This window comes from Pelophylax lessonae, assembly GCF_965119305.1.
Source record: "Pelophylax lessonae genome assembly, chromosome: 11".
NCBI classification, from domain to species: Eukaryota; Metazoa; Chordata; class Amphibia; order Anura; family Ranidae; genus Pelophylax; species Pelophylax lessonae.
In genome coordinates, this window is record NC_138778.1 from 173809062 (window position 1) to 173827202 (window position 18141).

General features: G+C 46.1%; 1 protein-coding gene across 6 annotated transcripts in view; it reads left to right on the forward strand.

Annotated features, from left to right (window-relative positions):
* Window positions 1–13512, forward strand: part of KAT7 (lysine acetyltransferase 7) — a 72307-nt gene extending 58795 nt beyond the window's left edge. For all 6 annotated transcript variants that reach the window (XM_082271283.1, XM_082271279.1, XM_082271281.1 and 3 more), the window contains 2 exons: window positions 5820–5926; window positions 12689–13512. In XM_082271283.1, coding sequence (XP_082127409.1) covers window positions 5820–5926; window positions 12689–12790 — 209 coding nt within the window. In that variant the 3' untranslated portion in view covers window positions 12791–13512. The remainder of the gene's footprint in view (window positions 1–5819; window positions 5927–12688) is intronic.
* The last annotated feature ends 4629 nt before the right edge of the window (window positions 13513–18141 follow it).

Sequence of the window (18141 nt, forward strand, 5' to 3'; positions counted from 1 at the left end):
CTGCACATCCGTTTATCTTCAGAGGCCACTTACTTGCGTTAACTACTTTGCTGGCCACATGCACTTTTTTTAATTTGTCTGTAATGCTCTTTTCTCTTTCGTTCATTGACTGACTCAGCTCCTGATCTTCTTAACCATCGGGTTATTCTCCTACAGGAGTAGGACACTAGGTGTGAAAAGTATGGCTACGCCTATGGGCAGTCCCAGGGGGGTATACTCCCTCTCGGCTATGGGTACTTTTTCTGCCCAGTTTTTTTTTTTTTTTTTTTCTGCCTTGTCAGGAGTAAGGACCTAGTTCCTTGCTGGGATCTCTGGTCCTGGCAATTTTTTCTTTTTATATTGAATTTTTTTTCTCCTGGCTTTTTTCCTGTGAGAGCTACAATCAACTGCCGGACTGGGTGACGGGCTGGATAATCAAGATCCAGTTAAATGCTTTGCGAGGTTGCATACGGCGTGGTCTCTTCCCGAGTCGCAGCATTCCTCCTGGCCGACAGCCCCCCCCATTTCGATGGAGAGGGGTTCTGTCTGGAGTGGTGCCTGGCTGGTTCCTGGTATGGTAAGTGACTGTCCCAAACCCCCCCCCCCCCCCTCCCTCCCCCTGGAGGTTTTTGGGGTGGATGTGGTGCCCTCCATGGGATGGTCGGACCCCTGGGTTCCCCTCCTTCCTGTTAGGCACCCCCTTCATCGGTCTGGTGGTCCCTGTGGGCCATACCACCCTCCCCCTCGTCTCTGATGCTGGGGCTGTGAGGTGCCCTAGTCCACCCCTGGGGTACAGTGACCGGCTGGAGGGGGTGACTGTACCTGGCGGGAGCTCCCCCCCCTTCCTGCCTGTCCCATTTTCTGAGGCCTAGGGATCCCTGCTGGGTCCCTGAAAGCCTCCTGGTCCCGCTATTTTGCTGTAGCCTTTATGCCCAATGCACAGCGGCCATGTGTGCATAGCTAGGTGGCCATTTTGTGGTGGTTTGCCATTGAAAATAGTGGCGGCCATGACAGTGGAGCCCTGTGGGTGGCGATTTTGGCGGTGGGAGCCCCTTCTCATCCCATGGTGCTGACTCCTGACTCTTTTTGTCTGATCGCGCACGTGGAGTGCAGATTATCCTGATGACTGCAGGTGCCTGTTTCTGCTGGGTGTTTGGTGGGTTCCTCTCTCTGCGCTGAGGATTGATTAGGTGCCCTGTTATTGGCGACCGTGTGGTGCTGCCGGATCGTCCGGGGGTGTCCCTTAGCTGTGTTTTTACACCTTTTCTTGTGGGGTCCCCCTGTTGACTCATGGAGTCTTTGGAGCACATTTCACCACCTGATCCCCTCAGAGGCTGCGGGGCCCTCTGGGTCCCAACCATCAATGCACTGACGGCGGTCCTGGAGTCCTTTTGTGACCCAGGTGGAGGTGTTTTTTGGGCGACGGGCTAGCAAAAAGCGCGCCCCCTGCCTCCTCAGATCCTCAATTTGATTCAGCCGCCACAGACTTGAGACGGTGGGAAACATCAAAATTTATGAAAAAGCGAAAGACTTAATACACTTGCGCAAATTAGCTCTTAATTGTTGCAGCACAATATACTGAAATTGCAGGTATACTGGACAACCACGCAAATATCTAGTGAATATTTAAAATGAACAGACACATCGAGCAGTTTTAATATAAAGCATAAAACACAACTTTTACTGGACTTTAAAATATATAAAGCTTCTTACACATAAGTTACCATAAACATTACACAAAAGACCACGACTTAAACATATACTCCTATTCCATATATCCCGAAATATCAAGTTATACTTGGCTCTGGTAGTTAAATGTCAACAGCTTACACTGAATAGCTGGAGGAACAGGACAATAAGAAATCCTGGCTGCATGCTTGGTCTTTCCACAGCTCCAAAAAAGACTATTCCTCATGCTGTGGATGCTTTTTATAGTCCTGTATACCAGAGACCACCCACAGGATGTAATCATTCCTCTTGACCACTCACAGGTAATTTTGTGAGTGAAGTCAGCAACACATGGTTGCACTTCCTCCCACAACTACATGGTCAATTGGATATGCAGCAGCCATCTTAAAATACACAACATCAAAAGCTCTTGTGGGTGAGAGATGGTATTACACACGTATGGGGATATTTGTCATGAATCAGTTCAAAAATATCCACAACTGATACAAGTGGGAACAGTCAAAACGTCCCTTTGTGGCCCCTAAGCGATTTGCTATGCACTACCCCAATGAGAAGTCCCTTCTTAAAAAGTGGACTGTTCAACCGGTGGTGGACCCTCCAGTCTCCAGATTGAACAAAACATGATTCAGATTGAAGAGGGCCTGGCTGACAGGAAGGAGGAGGCTGTGGCCCACAATATGTACACCCTGGCTGGTTCGGCACTGAGGCCGGTATTTACCATTGCACTGGTGTCGCAAACTCTGACCGAGTGGGCTAAGCTTTTACACCGTGACCTGGAGTGGGGAGCAGCTCCCCCCTGCCTTTGCTGAGCTGGCAACCAGGTGGTCCAGGGGCTGCAGTTGATCTGTGATGCCTCTTTGGATGCGGCTCCCCTAGTCGCTAGGCTCTGTTTCAGCAGTAGTCATTGGTGTATTTTTTGGCTCAAATGGTGGTCTGTGGACATCAGTAAGGGTCTCACGGGGGGGTACCTTTCTTCCGCAGGCTACTAAGGGGAAGGACCCTTAGTACTTGACTTGGCCCAGCCTTCTCAGCTCATAAGAAGTTGTTGTTTTTCGTCCCTCCGGGGCCTCTGGTGGATCCAAGTGAAATTGGTCTGGCAAGTCACTGGTTCCTGGACCCGTGGACTTCCCTGGTACAAGACAAGTAGATCCTCAAAATCATATGGTCCAGCTACAAGGTCGAGTTTTGTTTCCTTCTCTTTCCTTTCAATTTGCATCTGTCCCCGGATCGGTTACAGGGTCTGTTTGGGGGCGGTACACGATCTGTTCAAAGGGTAATTGTTCCGACATCGGAACGTTTTCAGGGTTTTTCCTCCAACCTGTTTTCGGTTCCCAGGAAGGAAGGCAAGGTGCGTCCAATCCTGGACCTCAAGGCTCTGAACTGCTTTGTGCGGGTGAAGAAGTTCAGAATGGAGTCAATTCGCACGGTGATCGCATCCCTGCATCGGAGGATTTTCTTGCCTCTATCGACAGCAAGGATACTTACCTTCACATTCCTATATGTGCCAGTCACCAGCAATTCCTCCGATTTGCTGTGGGAGAGGAGCATTATCAGTTTGTGGCGTTCCCATTTAGTTTTGCCTTGCGTTACCATTTAGTGCTTGTCGGGTCCTCACAACGGTGTTCTCCCGGTGCTAGCCTTGTTACGCCAACGGGGGATCGCTGTACTGGGCTACTTTGACAACCTCCTTCTGCAAGCGGAGTCTACTACTGCTCCTGGTGGAAAACCTGGAAATCGCAATCTGAACTCTGAAGGAGTTCAGCTGGATTCTGTCTTTTCAGAAGTCTGCTCTGGTTCCGTCCACAAAGCTGGACTATCTGGGTCTGACTCTGGACTCGGGCCTTAGCCAGAGTGCTCCTTCCTCTGGACAAATTCCAGGAACTGCAGGCTGCGCTTAGTTTCCTGTCCAGCAGATGGTCATCCCTCCTGACTTGCATGTGGGTGCTGGGCCTGATGGTGTCTACCTTTTTTTTGAGGCGGTTCCATTTGCACAGTTCCATAAGAGGTCCCTGCAAAGGGAGATTCTGGCCAAATGGGACAAGACTCGTCTCTGGAAATCCGACCTGGCTGAGCCGGGTAACGAGAGTCCCTAATAGGGTGGCTTTGTTCTCCAGCATTTCGGCTGGGCAAATCCTTCCTCCCCTTGTATTTGACAGTGGTCACCACATATGCCAGCCTGTCCGACTGGGGAGGCATCCTCTGCAAAAATTCTGTTCAGGAGATCTAGACACTGGACGAGTCCAGACTACTGATCAATGTCTTGGAACTCCGAGCGATTAGACTGTGCCTGGAACATTGGAAGGATCGTCTTCAGGGATGTCCATTGCACATTCAATCAGACAATGCCATGGGCGTGGCTTATGGCAATCACGAGTGGGGCACAAGAAGTTTCCTGGCAGCTCTGGAGGTAGCCGGCATTCTAAGGTGGGCAGAACCGTTCGTTCCAGCCCTCTCCGCCTTACACATTCCCGGGGTGGAAAACTGGCAGGCGGATTACCTCAGTCGGCAGGCGTTGGACCAAGGGGAGTGGTCCCTTCATCCGGAGGGGTTTCATCAGTCTCCGGTGGGACATTTCTGAGGTGGATCTTTTGGCGTCACGGCTCAACAGAAAGGTGCAGAGGTTTGTGGCTCAGTCACGTGATCCTCTGGCAGATTCCACAGATGCGCTGGTGGACCCGTGGGTTCAGTATCGTCTGATATACGGCTTCCCTTCTCTGAAGCTTCTGCCCAGACTCCTACGCAAAATCAAGGCAGAAGGGATTCCAGTCATCCTAGTGGCACTGGACTGGCCTCGCCTGGCCTGGTAAGCCTATCTAGTGCAGCTGGTCACAGACGTTCCATGGATCTTCCATCCTGCTTTAGTCGCTGGCTTTTACGGCCTGGCTGTTGAACTCCAGGTGCAAAAGGATAGAGGTTTGTCTGAGTCGGTGATTCTTGCGTTGTTAAAAGCTAGAAAATCTACCTCCTAGGAAGATCTACCATCGTATATGGAAGACGTACATTGCGTGGTGTGAGTCTCTTGGGGTTCATCCTCGCTCCTTCTCGGTGGCTCGGATCTTAACCTTCCTTCAGCGGGGGGTTGAACAGAATGTGGCCTTGAGTACCATCAACGGCCAGGTATCGGCTTTGGTGGTCTTCCAAGAACATTTTGGCCACACACTCCCTGGTCATTCACACGGATACGGTGATACTTCGCCACTGTCCATTATTCCCTCCTAAGGTGGTCTCTGACTTTCATTTTCAAGACATTGCTAAGTGCCTCCCGGGCCTTCTGTCATCAAGCTTCAGGGACACAGGTTTGCAAGGTGGCCACCTGGTCGTCGGTGCACACTTTCACAAAGTTTTCAAGTGGATGTGTTGGCATCTGCGGATGCTTCCTTTTGGCCGTATGGTTTTTGCAGGCTGCTGTTAAGAGGACCTGATCCTCTTTGAGGGTGTAGTATTGCTTTTTCCAGATGGGCTTCAGTTTTGATTGAGCCCCTGTCGCCTGGTTGACTACTGTTTAGCTTTGGGAATTTTTTTTGGTTTCCCACACCTCATGTTACTGCCTTGGGGACGTCCCAATGGTCATAAATGAGAGGAGCTGTGTCCGTCAATGAGCGAAAGAGAAAATGGGATTTTTGACTTACCGTAAAATCCATTTCTCTGATGTTCATTGATGGACACAGCACCCACCCCTCTGTGGAGTTATAATTCTGACACTGCTTGCAACAAAACTGACTATAGCAGGAAGAGGGAGTATACCCCCTGGGACTGCCCATGGGTGTAGCCAGAAGATTTTTCTGTCTAGTCCTACTCCTGTAGTGGGCAGCATAACCTAATGGTCAAGAATGACAGGAGCTGTGTCAGCCAATGAACATCAAAAATGGTTTTTACGGTAAGTCAAAATTCCCATTTTTATAGTTCTGAGAAATCTACTCCAGCCTGTTGAGTGGATTGACAATCGGAGTGATCGCTGAAGTGTGGGTTTTATATTGGCAGCCTCACCAAATCCTATCATGAACTGGCTGTACACACATCTTTTAATAAATTAGGAAAGCTGGCCTTTGTGTTATCTTTTTTTTTTGCATAAGTTTTATCCAGTTTGTGTTTTAATTTATCTTTTAGAGAAACAAATTTTGCTGTGCTAAAATCTCTGTTGTGTGTTGCAGAAATTAGCCAGGAAACAGCAGTTAATCCTGTGGACATTGTAAGCACTTTGCAGGCCTTACAGATGCTCAAATATTGGAAGGGAAAGCACCTTGTACTAAAGAGGCAGGTGAGTACTATGTTCAGCAGATGTTCAGTCTTCAACACCATCCCTCTAGCACAGCCTCACTCAACCTGAATTCTGGAGGCACCCTTGAAGTGATTTTCAGCTATCAAAGAACAAAGAACCTAGTGGCATACTTTGGTTGTTTAGTACCCCTTGCAGATCATGTTCAACACACAGTGACAGGTCTTATTTGATACCTAGTGCAGGTCATTTTCAGCAGCACTCTTGTATGTGGCACAATTATTGCCAGTAAAAAACGTGAAAATTTTAAGAACTGTTTAAATGTTTTTTTGGGGAAGTCTGGGCCCCTACTCAGATCGATAACTGACAGGCGAGAGAAGGCACCCCAGCCCCACCCCCTCTGATTTTTGACAGACGACGGCCAATGACCTGAACTATACAGAAACCATGTGGTGGGACATTATCCCACCCAAATAGATCAAAATATCTTGCTAAACCCCTATGGACCTCTTGTGAAAACCCTAAATGGCTCCCGAATTTCTATGAAACTTTGCATTTTCCACTTCCTGCCATAGGTGGCCTGGTCTTGAAGTGGTTATACCAGGAAGATGCCTGCAGCTACATATTAGATACTCCCGATATCTGTTTTCAGCTGACAGTTCCCTCACATGTAAAAGCCATCCTAGCTGCTGATCAACTGCTGGATTGTTTTTACAGGCAGCTGGAGGGGAAGTCTCCTCTCCAGCCGCCTGCTGACGCTGATCTGGGCTCTCCCGTGTGATTGGAGAGGCCAGGCTGTGATCCAGCGGCAGCAGGATATCAGAGCTAGCTGTGGACCAGATGGTCCCTGGTCATCTCTCTATGATCCTGGTTCCGGTTCTGACAGATGTATAACTTTTTCACATTTTTTTTTTTTCCTGGAAAGCGGAGATCAATGTGGTTTTTGTTTTTTTGTTTTTTCTCCTGCTTTCCAGGGTAGAGGATAGATTTGGGGTCCTATAGACCCCAGGTGTCTCCATAAAAAGGACCTGTCACGCCTTATTTCTATTGCAAGGGATTTTTAAATTAAAGTAAAAAAAAAACTACACGGTATTCTTAAGGGTCTCTGCTACAAAATATAATTTTATATATATCTATATCTTTCGTTCATTGACTGACACAGCTCCTGATTCTTATTAATCATTTGGGTTATGCTGCCCCCTACAGGAGTAGGACACTAGGTAGAAAAAAAGCTTGACTACACCTATGGGCATTCCCTGGGGGTATACACCCACTCTCAGCTATAGGCACTCATTTTTTTTTTCTGCCTAGTCAGGCGTAAGGACCCAGTTCTTTGCTGGGATCTCTGGTCCTGGCGTTTTTTTTTTTTTTTTTTTTTAAGGAATTTTTTCCTATCTTTGTTCTTTTTTTTCCTGTTCTGTGAGAATCTACAATTGCCGGACTGGGAGATGGACTGGATATTTGAGATCCAGAGGGTCCACCCAGTCTAGCCAGTGAGCATGTACAGACTGCAGCTCTGCAATAGGTCAACCGCGACATAGCCCCACTGGACAGGGGCTGGCCTGCGAGTTAAACATCTTGCGAGGATGCATACGACCTGGTCTTGGCCTGAGTCGCAGCGTTTCTCCACATTAAGGGGGGCTGGTTGGAGTTGCTGCTGACCGGGTTTTTCCTGCTGCGCAACGGGGTGTTGAGCAGGGTTCCCTGCCACCCTGGGGGTTGGTGACTGGTGCAGGGATGTCCTCTGTGTTCCCTGCCGTGATTGTTTGGCTGGGGGAGTGGATAGTTTAGCATTCAGCGGGTATGCACCTCAAGTGGCCGCATCCGGCCAAAAAATTTAGGCGGCGGCTTTGCGGCCTATTAGGCGGAAACTAGGTTAGGGGGCCCCTGTGAGGGTGGCTAAAGCCACTGCCTCCGGTTTGGGCATCCGCGCTCCCCTCCGCTGCCCCTGGGTGTTGGCTCCGCTGGGGCTTGTGTCCATGCGGCTGGGCACCCACAAATGTAGGCTGCAGCCTACTAGGCCAAGCGGCCGAATCTTTCTTTGGGCATCCTTCCTCCCTCTTCCTTTGGGCATCTGCCAGGCTGGGATACGTGCACTTGTAGCTTGGCCTCCAAAAAATGTACGCAGCGGCCTGCTAGGCCATGTGGTCAACTTGGTGACTCTCTTGGAAGTGGGGGCGCTTCATTTTTTAATGACAGCCTTGCCACCATTTTTGTGTGGTGCTCATACCCCTTTTAGCACTGCGGGACCATCAGGGTCAGGTCTGCGTCACGCTGGGTTGTTCCTATTCTGCCCCCCCCCATTTTTTTCTGGGTTCAGTAGGAGGTCCGTTTATGGACCCTTGGTTGGCGTCCCCTTTGTGGGATCGCAGTTGGCGGCCTCCCCTGATTGTTTTCCGAGTGAGCTTAGCCTATAGCGACCCTACTGGGTCTGTGTCCACACACCCGGAGTGCTCAGATAGTGCAGATGATTCCTCTGTTCCGCACTATCCATTTTCATGCGCGGGCATGAAAAGGCGCTGGTGGATGCACCGTTTGTGTCAGTGTGTGACACTTTAAAAATAGAGGTTGCGTCGCAGGCGCCGGTCCCCTTTGGCATCCACAGGCCCTCCAAAGCAGCGAGGGTGTTCCTTTTTCCGTTTACTTTGACAACATTGTCACAAAACAGTGGGGTTGTCCAAAACGCAGTGGTTTCGAAGCGCTTTTTGCTTGCGTTTTCCTTATGAGGATTAACTGCCGTGTGATGGACAGGTTAAATTTCCAGGTTAAATAAAGCTACCTTTATCCTGGTAAGGGATTCCTCGGCCTTTAAATATCCAGCTGATAGCAGGGCGGAGACTCTGGCCCACCATATTTTGGCTGTGGCTGGTTCTGCACTTAGGCTGGTATTTGCTATTCCCCTGGTGGTCGCAAGCTGACCGATTGGGCTAAACTTTTACACCAGGACCTGGAGGAGAAACCGCTTCACCCTGTCTTGCAGAGCTGGCGCATCAGTTGACCCAGGGGTTACAGTTTATCTTTGATTTCTACGCTGTCTGTATCGGCAGTGGTCCTTTGGCGTATTATCTGCCTGAAATACTGGCCTGTGGACCAGACTTCTAAGAAGGCCTTCTCTATTCTCCCGCTTTTTATGGGATTGCCTGTTTGGAGCTACCTTGGATGACATTGTTCAGGGTCTCACACGGGGAAGAGTACTCCTTTTTCCGCTGGCTACCAAGGGCAAGAAGCCCTGTTGTAGACGTGGGCTATTCTCCTTGGCTCAGAGGTTTTTTCGTCCCTCAGGGTCTCAAGACAAGGGATCAAAAGTCAGGGCCTCCACCGGAGGTTCCAAGAGGACCTGGTCTGGCAAGCCACGAGAAGGCTCTTTCAGACCCGCAGACAAGGCTGCCTCTGCTTGAAGGGGGGGGGGGGGGAGAATGTCTTTTGCTGGTTTCCGGATCCATGGACCTCCCTGGTATAGGACACCTGGGTCCATGCAGTTATTCGGTCAGGCTACGAGATCGAGTTTGGTCTTATCCTCTGGAAAGGTTCTTCCTTTCCAACCTGCACTTGTCCCCAGGTCACTTGCGGGTCTCTTTGGGGTAGTGCAAGTATGTCCAATTCTGGAACTCAAGGCGGTAAACTGCTTTGTGCGAGTATAGAATTTCCACATGAAGTACATTCACACTATAGTGGCATCCCTACATCAGGGGGATTTCTTCTTGCTTCTATTGACATCAAGGACGCCTACCTACACATTTTCGAGGGCAAGGAGCATTATCTGTTTGTGGCGTGGACCTTTTGGTCTAGCCTCTGCTTCTCTGGTCTTCATAAAATGTGTTGGGCCCGGTGCTGGCATTGTTTCGAGTCAGCGGGGGATCGCGGTACTGGGGTATCTGGGCAATCATCTTTTGTGAGCGCAGTCTCCGACTGCTCTGATGAACAACTGGAGATTGCGCTGCAAACTCTTGAGGGAGTTCGGTTGGATTCTGAACCTTCAGGAGTCGGCTTTGGTTCCGTCCACCAAAACTGGACTATCTGGGTTTGACTCTGACTCTGGACTCGGCCTCTGCCAGCGTGTTTCTTCCTCTGGAAGAACTCCAGACATTGCAGGAGACAAGCTTCTGTTCAGCAGACTGTAATCCCTCGAGGCTTGCAGGCGGGTGCTGGGCCTGATGGTATCCACCCTCAAGGCGGCCCGTTTGCACAATTCCACACAAGATCTCTGCTAAAGACATTCTGGTGTAATGGGACAAGGATCCAGGGGTCTCTAGAGGTGGCTTCATTCTCTGGGACTTCGACAGGGAAATTCCTTTCTCCCTCTGTACTGGACAGTTGTCACCCACGGATGCCAGCCTGCTTGGGTGGGGAGGCGTCCTCAGTAAAGATGTGCTCGGGGGGTACTCTGCCAGAGTCCAGACTGCTTATTCATGTACTGGAAATCCGAGCGATCAGCCTTTGCCTGGCTCATTGGACAATTTGTTTTCAGGGGTGTCCGGTACAAATTCAATTGGACAATGCCACGGCAGTGGTCCTAGGTCAATTACCAAGGGGGCACAAGTAGTGTCTTGGCGGCTCGGAAAGTAGCCAGCATTCTAAGGTGGGCTGACTGATTCGTTCTAGCCCCCTTAAATCTCTGCCACGACTCCTGTATAGGATCAAAGCAGAAGGGATTGTGTCCAGACTGAGCTTGTATGTCTTGGTACGCCAATCGTGTACGGCTGGCCACCGATGCTCCTGGGGACTTCCTCTCAGGGAGGATCTGCTGTCCTAGGACCAATCTTCAATCCTGCTTTATAGTCTCTGGCTTTGACAGCTTGGCTGTTGAACACCAGGTGCTGAAGAATGGAGGTTTGTCTAAGTCGGTGATTCCTACAATGTCGAAAGCTAGGAAATCTACTACTTCTGGGAATATCTAACATTGTATGTGGAAGACTTGCATTGCGTGGTGTGAGTCTCCTTGGGGTTCATCCTCGCTCCTTCTCTGTTGATTGGATCTTTACCTTAATTCAACGGGCGGTTGCACAGAAATTGGCCTTGAGTAACCATCAAGGGCCAGGTATCAGCTTTGCCGTTCTTTTTCCAACGACCTTTGGCCTCACACTCCCTGCGTATCTTTTTTCCGAGTGTCTGACGTTCCTTCAGTGCGTGCTACATTGCCGCTCTGGGATCTTAATGGGGTGCTTTCAGCTCTACAGAAGCCTCCCTTTGAAAATATTTGTGAGGTTTCCCTGCTTGCGCTGCCTCAGAAGGTGGCCTTTTTTGGTGGCTATCACCTTTGCGTGCAGGGTGTCAGAACTGGCGGCATTATCCTGTCCACCTTATTGGTCATTCACAAGGATAAGATGGTGTTTCGCCCCGGACCATCATTCCTTCCTAAGTTGGTCTCTGCCTGTTATTTGAATGAAGACATTGTGTTGCCTTCCCTGTGTCCCAGGCAAAACATCTGAAGGAAATTGCCTTGCATGCCTTGGATGTGGTCCAGGCAATTGGGGTGTACTTGGCAGCTACAGAGTCTTTTTTAGGAAGTCAGACTCTCTATATGTGCTCATGGACGGACCTCACAAAGGGTTGTCCATTTCTTCTGCAACCATTTCCAGATGGATCAGACAGACGGTGGTTCAGGCCTATTGCATCAGTGGTCAGGTTCCTCCTTTCCCTGTCAAGGAGCACTCTAGTGTGCTTAGTGACTCCTGGGCTTCCGTCATCAAGTGTCGGTTATGCAGGTTTGCAAGGCTGCCACCTGGTCGTCTGTGCACACTTTTAAAAATTTTTTATAAAGTGGATGTGTTGGCATCTGTGGATGCTTCTTTTGGCCGCAAGGTTTTGCAGGCTGCTGCTTAGAGAACCTGGTCCTCATTGAGGGTGTGTGTATGTGTGTGTATATATATATATATATATATATATATATATATATATATATATATATATATATATATATATATATATATATATATATATATATATATATAAGCTCCAGTTGTTTATGGTTTGAGCTCCATGTTACCTGGTTGGCTATGGTTAGCCTTGGGAATTTTTTTCTGCTGTTTACCACCCCTCATGTTTGACACTGCTTTGGGACGTCCCAATGGTTAAGAAGAATCAGGAGCTGTGTCAGTCAATGAACAAAAGAGAAAATGGGATTTTTGATTAACTGTAAAATCAATTTCTCTGATGATCATTGACGGACACAGCACTCATCCCTCTGTGGAGTTGGCTTTCTTCTGACACTGTAACAAAACGGAGTGCCTATAGCTGAGAGTGGGTGTATAACCCCTGGGACCGCCCATAGGCGTAGTCAAGCTTTTTTCTGCTTAATGTCCTACTCCTGTAGGAGGCAGTATAGCCCACTGGTTAAGAAGAATCAAGAGCTGTGTCCATCAATGAACATCAGAGAAAAGGATTTTATGGTAAGACAAAAATCTAGTTATTTGGGGGTTCGGAGTTCTTTTCTAGCAAAAATTTTTCCTTTTCCTTTTTTTTTTTTTTCCCTTGAATCTGAGAGTTGATTTTTACATGTAGGAGAGAAATGCCAGAAGTGGTTAACTTCAGTGCTCCTGCTCATACATTATCTGTACACCCCCTCATGCAATGAACAATGAAACGTTTTCCAGTCAATAAAACATTGGAATTGTCCATCTCTGTAGGTCCTTTGTGACTATGCATGGACTGGAATTATGGTTGGCATTTAGTCATTATGGTTTTTTGGGTTCTTTCTTCCATGTTATTCTTTATTGGATTGTTTATCAAACAGATCTTTTGTATAATATTTAGCATATAAAAAAAAATCCAAGGTTCTATTGTTTTTTTTTATGTCCCTTGCAGGATCTAATTGATGAATGGGCAGCAAAAGAAGCAAAGAGAAGTAACAGCAATAAGATAATGGATCCTAGCTGCCTAAAATGGACACCACCTAAAGGAACATGAACAGCATGATCTGTCCCACCCATAACCTCTGCAGTCTCCTGTCACGTCTGTGTATTTCTGGCATGGACCAACACATCTAACTAATGAAGCTTTATTTCTTTTGGATGTCCTGTGAATCTACCATCTGTTCAGCCATAGCCACATCTTCATAGAAGTTCCCTCCTGCAATGTGACATAAGCTTTCATACGACATGCTCCATTCTCTGCCAACCACAGCGAGGCATGCTGGGTTTGTAGCTCACAGACATTTGGAGTTCAGTTTTTATTTTTATTTTTCCTATTTAAAGTGCTTTTTATTTTCATGAATTGATCCAGAGTTCAATATCCTGGGTGTAATGATTTTTTTCATCCCTTAGTTCTTATACATGGTGCATTTTCTAGAGTTTAGGAGGGCGTGTCCATCCTAGTTTTGGCCATCCAGTTGGTTTGATGCAAGACATGAAACTATTTAGTATGGTATCTGTCTACAGGACTATTTGCTTTAAAAACTACTGTAATGTTCTACGGTGTCCATTTTAGGACATACCTTCTTACATATGTAGTCTTCCTTTTTAATTTACCTCCTTCTTTCTAGCAAAGCCACCACCTCCCTGCTACACATTTTAATGACAACCTGGTAACAGAATATCTGTATTACTTTCCTTTTTTGTCCAGTTGTGTCCTAATTGGCATTGTAAGTAATGACTTGGCTGCCTGTGAACACAGGATAAATGCCGTCATTTTAATTTCTGGTTGCGACTCTGGAGGGGAAGGGTTTCAAAGTATGGAGACCTCTTACATTTGCTTTGTTTGTACTGCTGGAGCTTTTAATTAGCACAAGAAACTTCCATGTGATCCCCAGCAACTGAGAATGGAGTGAGAGGCCACCGTTCTCATCTGAGAACCTTAAATCTGCTCAGTTTCAAATGTCCCGTCCATTTTCTGAGAGCTTATCCTCCAGCAAACAGCAATTCAGAAGAAAGGTGTCCTATTATGCTAAGGTAAACTTGTAGATTTGTGTCCCCATGAGTACAGGTACACTTTCAGTCCATGCTCCGTTTTGCGGTCAGGGGAGGTATGGTGAGGATGTTATTGCTGGTAGTCGCTTCCAAGTTAGACTGATATCTGAGCGGTATCGTTTAATGCTGAGACTACATCTCTCCGATGAGGGCTTGTATAATTGTATCTTCAAGACTGGGTAGCTTAAAGAAAAGCCAAAAAAGAAAATGTAATTCGCTTCAAACTGATTAATGAACTTATTCCAAAGGTGATATATTTTCTTAGAGGTACTTTAAATGGCATAAAGAGTTACCACTGCTGCTATTGTGGCTCTAGTTAGGTCCACTGTCTCTTGTGATAGGAAGCAGATCTTGCTAAATTAGAAGTCTCTTCTACCTGCCAGCAAAAGCATACTTTTTTATTTTGCAGGTTGGCCATTCTGCTCTCCATGTATAAGATGTACTTAAGAGGGATCCCCATATCCTCCACTTATTACAAAAAAAAAACTGCCTGTTAGGAAGACATGCTCTCCTCCCAATTGTGTTTTTAGGACTGTATAAGTGTGTTGGGGTTTTCAGCATCAATCAATTTGCAGAACAATCTTCATAACGGAATCCATACCTTCTGTCTGAAGTCCCCTGAAGCAAACACTTGGTTTTACATCAGACCCCCCCTTTTTCCCTGCTGGAATCCCAGGTCTTTTACCTCCCCCATGTTCTAGAGCTGCAGACTCTTTAGCATTCAACACTTTCAGGCATCTAGGATCCCTGGCCCCCTAACCCCCACCAGCTGCAGTGGTGCAACAGTGGGAAAATAGAACTGGAGAGTAGAGGAACTCTATCGCAGGAAACTTTCATCTGAAATTTTTTTTGGGGCCACTTTAAAGCAAGCATGTACTTAGCATGGGGGCAATCATTGCTGACCTCTTCGGCGGGGGGAGAGACCCCTAGCTGTTATGCTGATTCAGCACGTTTAATTCCGTAATCAAACCGGAATGCAGAGTAGACGTTTATCGTGACTTTACTGCATGCTTTCTCCAGTTCAGTGACTCGAAGTATTGAAGCAGCAGGAAGCTAGAATTTTCTGAATAGGTCAGCAGTGAGATTTGTTTCTCTTGCTACAGGTTCCCTTTTTAGTGATAGACATATTCATGTGTGCCCTAACCTAGAAATGGGGATGATCTTTTGTACATTGTTGTGCAATGTCCTGTCTACCTACCCATCTGTAGTGTGTGGAGATCAGAAGAAGAATTCCACTGTTGCCTGGTGGGGAAGGGTGTTGTGCCACTATTTGGAGAACATGGTCCGTCTTTTATTCAAACTGGTAAGGTTACCGTCTTTTTGGGGTGTTTTTTTTTTTTTTTAAGAACAGGTTTTCTTTCATTTACCTCTTCTGATGCACTGCTGGTAGAGTAACATATTTCAGATTTCTGTTGATTTCAACTCTACGCCCACTAAAAACCCATTAAACAGGTTACTCTTTCTATTACAGCCTTGAGAAGGGCATTGAAAGCTTCATGACAGCAGCTCCCACTGCCACACATTGAATAGACTCATCAGTATGCAACCTTTCAAGGACGTAGTGCAATCCTATGGAAACTGTAGATTTTGTAGACAGCGTTCCAAACAAGCTATTAGAATATTTTACCATTGCTCGTGTCGAGTCTAGGTTAGTCTTGCTTAATAAGATCCGGTAAAGCGTTGTGTATGGCTTGCAGTTCTATTGTCTATATATAGACCTTTCTCTGTGTGAGCTACAGTGCCCAGATGTAAATTGCTCCTTAATCTGCATATAGGACAGGCTTTATATCTTGTAGATAACACCGTCTGATTTCCATATGGTTAGCTGTGTGTGTCCGTAGACCTCCCTGAGTCCCTTTTATTTACAGTAATCCATGCATTGCACTGGAAAAACAATAAAGTTGTTAGCATTGATAGCAACCAGTGCATTAAAAATACATGAGCTTCAAGCCGAGTAAATGTCAAGGCAATTTAATCTCTTGCCTCCCCGGTGTACCAGCACAATGTTTTGTTAACAAGATTATGGTTTTTAATTAGTTTCCTTTTAGTCAACTGTTACTGATCCATCCCATTTTAATCTTGTTTTTATTTTACTTTTTATCCTTTTTTAAGCTACACAACTTCCCATTTGTATTGCTGCACCTGGTTATAGTTTTATAAAGTGTCTTCTGATAAACATGAGCAGTCTTGTTCATTAAAGCAATTCTGTGCTTTGTCCTTGCAGGGGAAAGTAACCAGTTTTGCTTTAATGCCCCTCTCTGCAGTAGAAGATGCTTTTTAATATACTACCACACTGCTCCACTCAGCCAAGAAAAAAAACATCACCTATAAAGAAGTATTTTGCTCACTCCTCATTCTTATGTACAGCACTGGTGATTGGACATAGTAGAGATTTCTTGGCCCTGTGTAAGCTAAGCTTTACAGAGGAATTCCATCATCCTTACCGATGGCTGACCGTGTGCTGTGTAGTAATCAGAACCTTTCTAGTCTTCTGGTATAGAGGAACCTTGCTAGTCTTACTAGCATAGAGGAGTATGTAGCTCACCCCTCATTCTTTCATGTACAGCACTGGTGATTGGCCCTAGTAGAGATTTCTCGGCCCTTTGTAAGCTCTAATTAGAGTTTACAGATGAATTCCATCTTCTTTATTTGTGGCTGACTGTGCCCTGTTTAGTAATCGGAACCTTACTAAGTCTGGCTTTTGTAAAAGCAATATATGATTTGCTGGTATAGGTTGCTGACCATTACACATTCTATTTACATTGGGTAGTACCTCCATGTAAAGCCTCTCATCAGGAAAACAAAAAATCTCTCTTGCAGTGCACTTGCAAAGGGTAAATGCAGGTTTATGTTTGGGGTACCAGAAAAAGCATTCTTGCATACCCGATTACTGCTCTACCATCAGGCAGCGCTCTCCTCTTGTGTACTGTCCCTCAGGGCCCTCATGTGTACAGTACAGGGCTATGGGCCCAAGTTTGGATAGGGCATTCGACCCTATACAAGGGTCATATGGATCATGAGACTTCAGGCGTTGATCTAGTAGCTTTGAGGTAGCCTGCCAAGGATCGGGTAAGAAGTGCTTTTTCAGGCACCCTAGACATAAGTGAGCATATATTATCTCTTGCTGTATTAGCGAGGATTCTTGTTTTCCCCTGGAGTTCAACAAACTTTTTTTTTTTTTTTTTCTCTACACATTGGTTTCAGCATGCTTTATAACTCGCTGTATTGTAAAGGTTCAGTGCATAAATACTGTAAATGCAAGATGGATTGTGACAAGTACTATATTTTCTTTTGTACTGGACGGGCAGCAGTGAGCTTTGTAATCACAGAAGAACTGTTTGTGTTGCCCATAGCCTCCAATCTGATTCTCCCTTTGGTGGCTCCTAGTACAGTACGAGCCTGCCCGATTGCTATTGCCAGCAAACACCGTTCCTTCATACATGTCGGTATCATGACGTTTTTTGCACATTGACTTTTTGTAGTCTCAGATGAATTTCTCATTTATATTGTTTTTGCACAGTGACTTTGTGTAGAGTCAGATGATTTCTCATTCTATAGTTTTTACACAATGACCTTTTGTAGTCTCACATGAATTTCTCCATATACAAGTGGAAAACACTTTTTATAGTAAATATTGAAAAATAGCGCTACGTTCCTTTTTTTTTTTTTTTTTTTTTTTTTTATAGCTGTATATATGCAATGTGTTCTGTTGCAAATCTCCACTCACTGGAGATATTATAGAAGTTTCCAATGTTCCATCATCTGTGTTAGAAAGCCCTTACCCCCCTCATCTATGTATACAGCTTAGTTGAGCGCCAGTACCATCGGTTTACACTAGGGGGTGTGTAATATAACAAATACATTTGTGACTAATGTTACCGAATATTTTTCAGGCTGATCAACTTCATGAATTTTAAAGTACAGCAGCTCCATCTAGTAAAAATTGGGAGGTAGTGTATCTCAGTAAAGGATTATCAGCGCCTTCTAGAATCCCTGCTGATCTCCATAACCTCAATATTTATAATGTACAGAGGAACACTATATCCTTTTATTAAAGGATCCCGAAAAGACAGGTAATTTATACAAAAGTTTCCTGTGTGAATTACAGGAACAGTTTGCTGTATATAAGGTTTTAATTTGTGGGGACAGGGTACTCTTTTGGCAGGCAGTTTACTCGTGTATAGTAAGGACACAGTGAAAGTACATAACATGAATTATTTCTATGAATTTTTGACAACAGTTTAAAGGAGTAAACTTGTATTTTTAATGTTGGTGGCCCTTATTTTTTTAACCTGACAGGATGCCTTTACAATATCAATGTATTTTATGTAGCTCTTTCATCCATATTGTGTT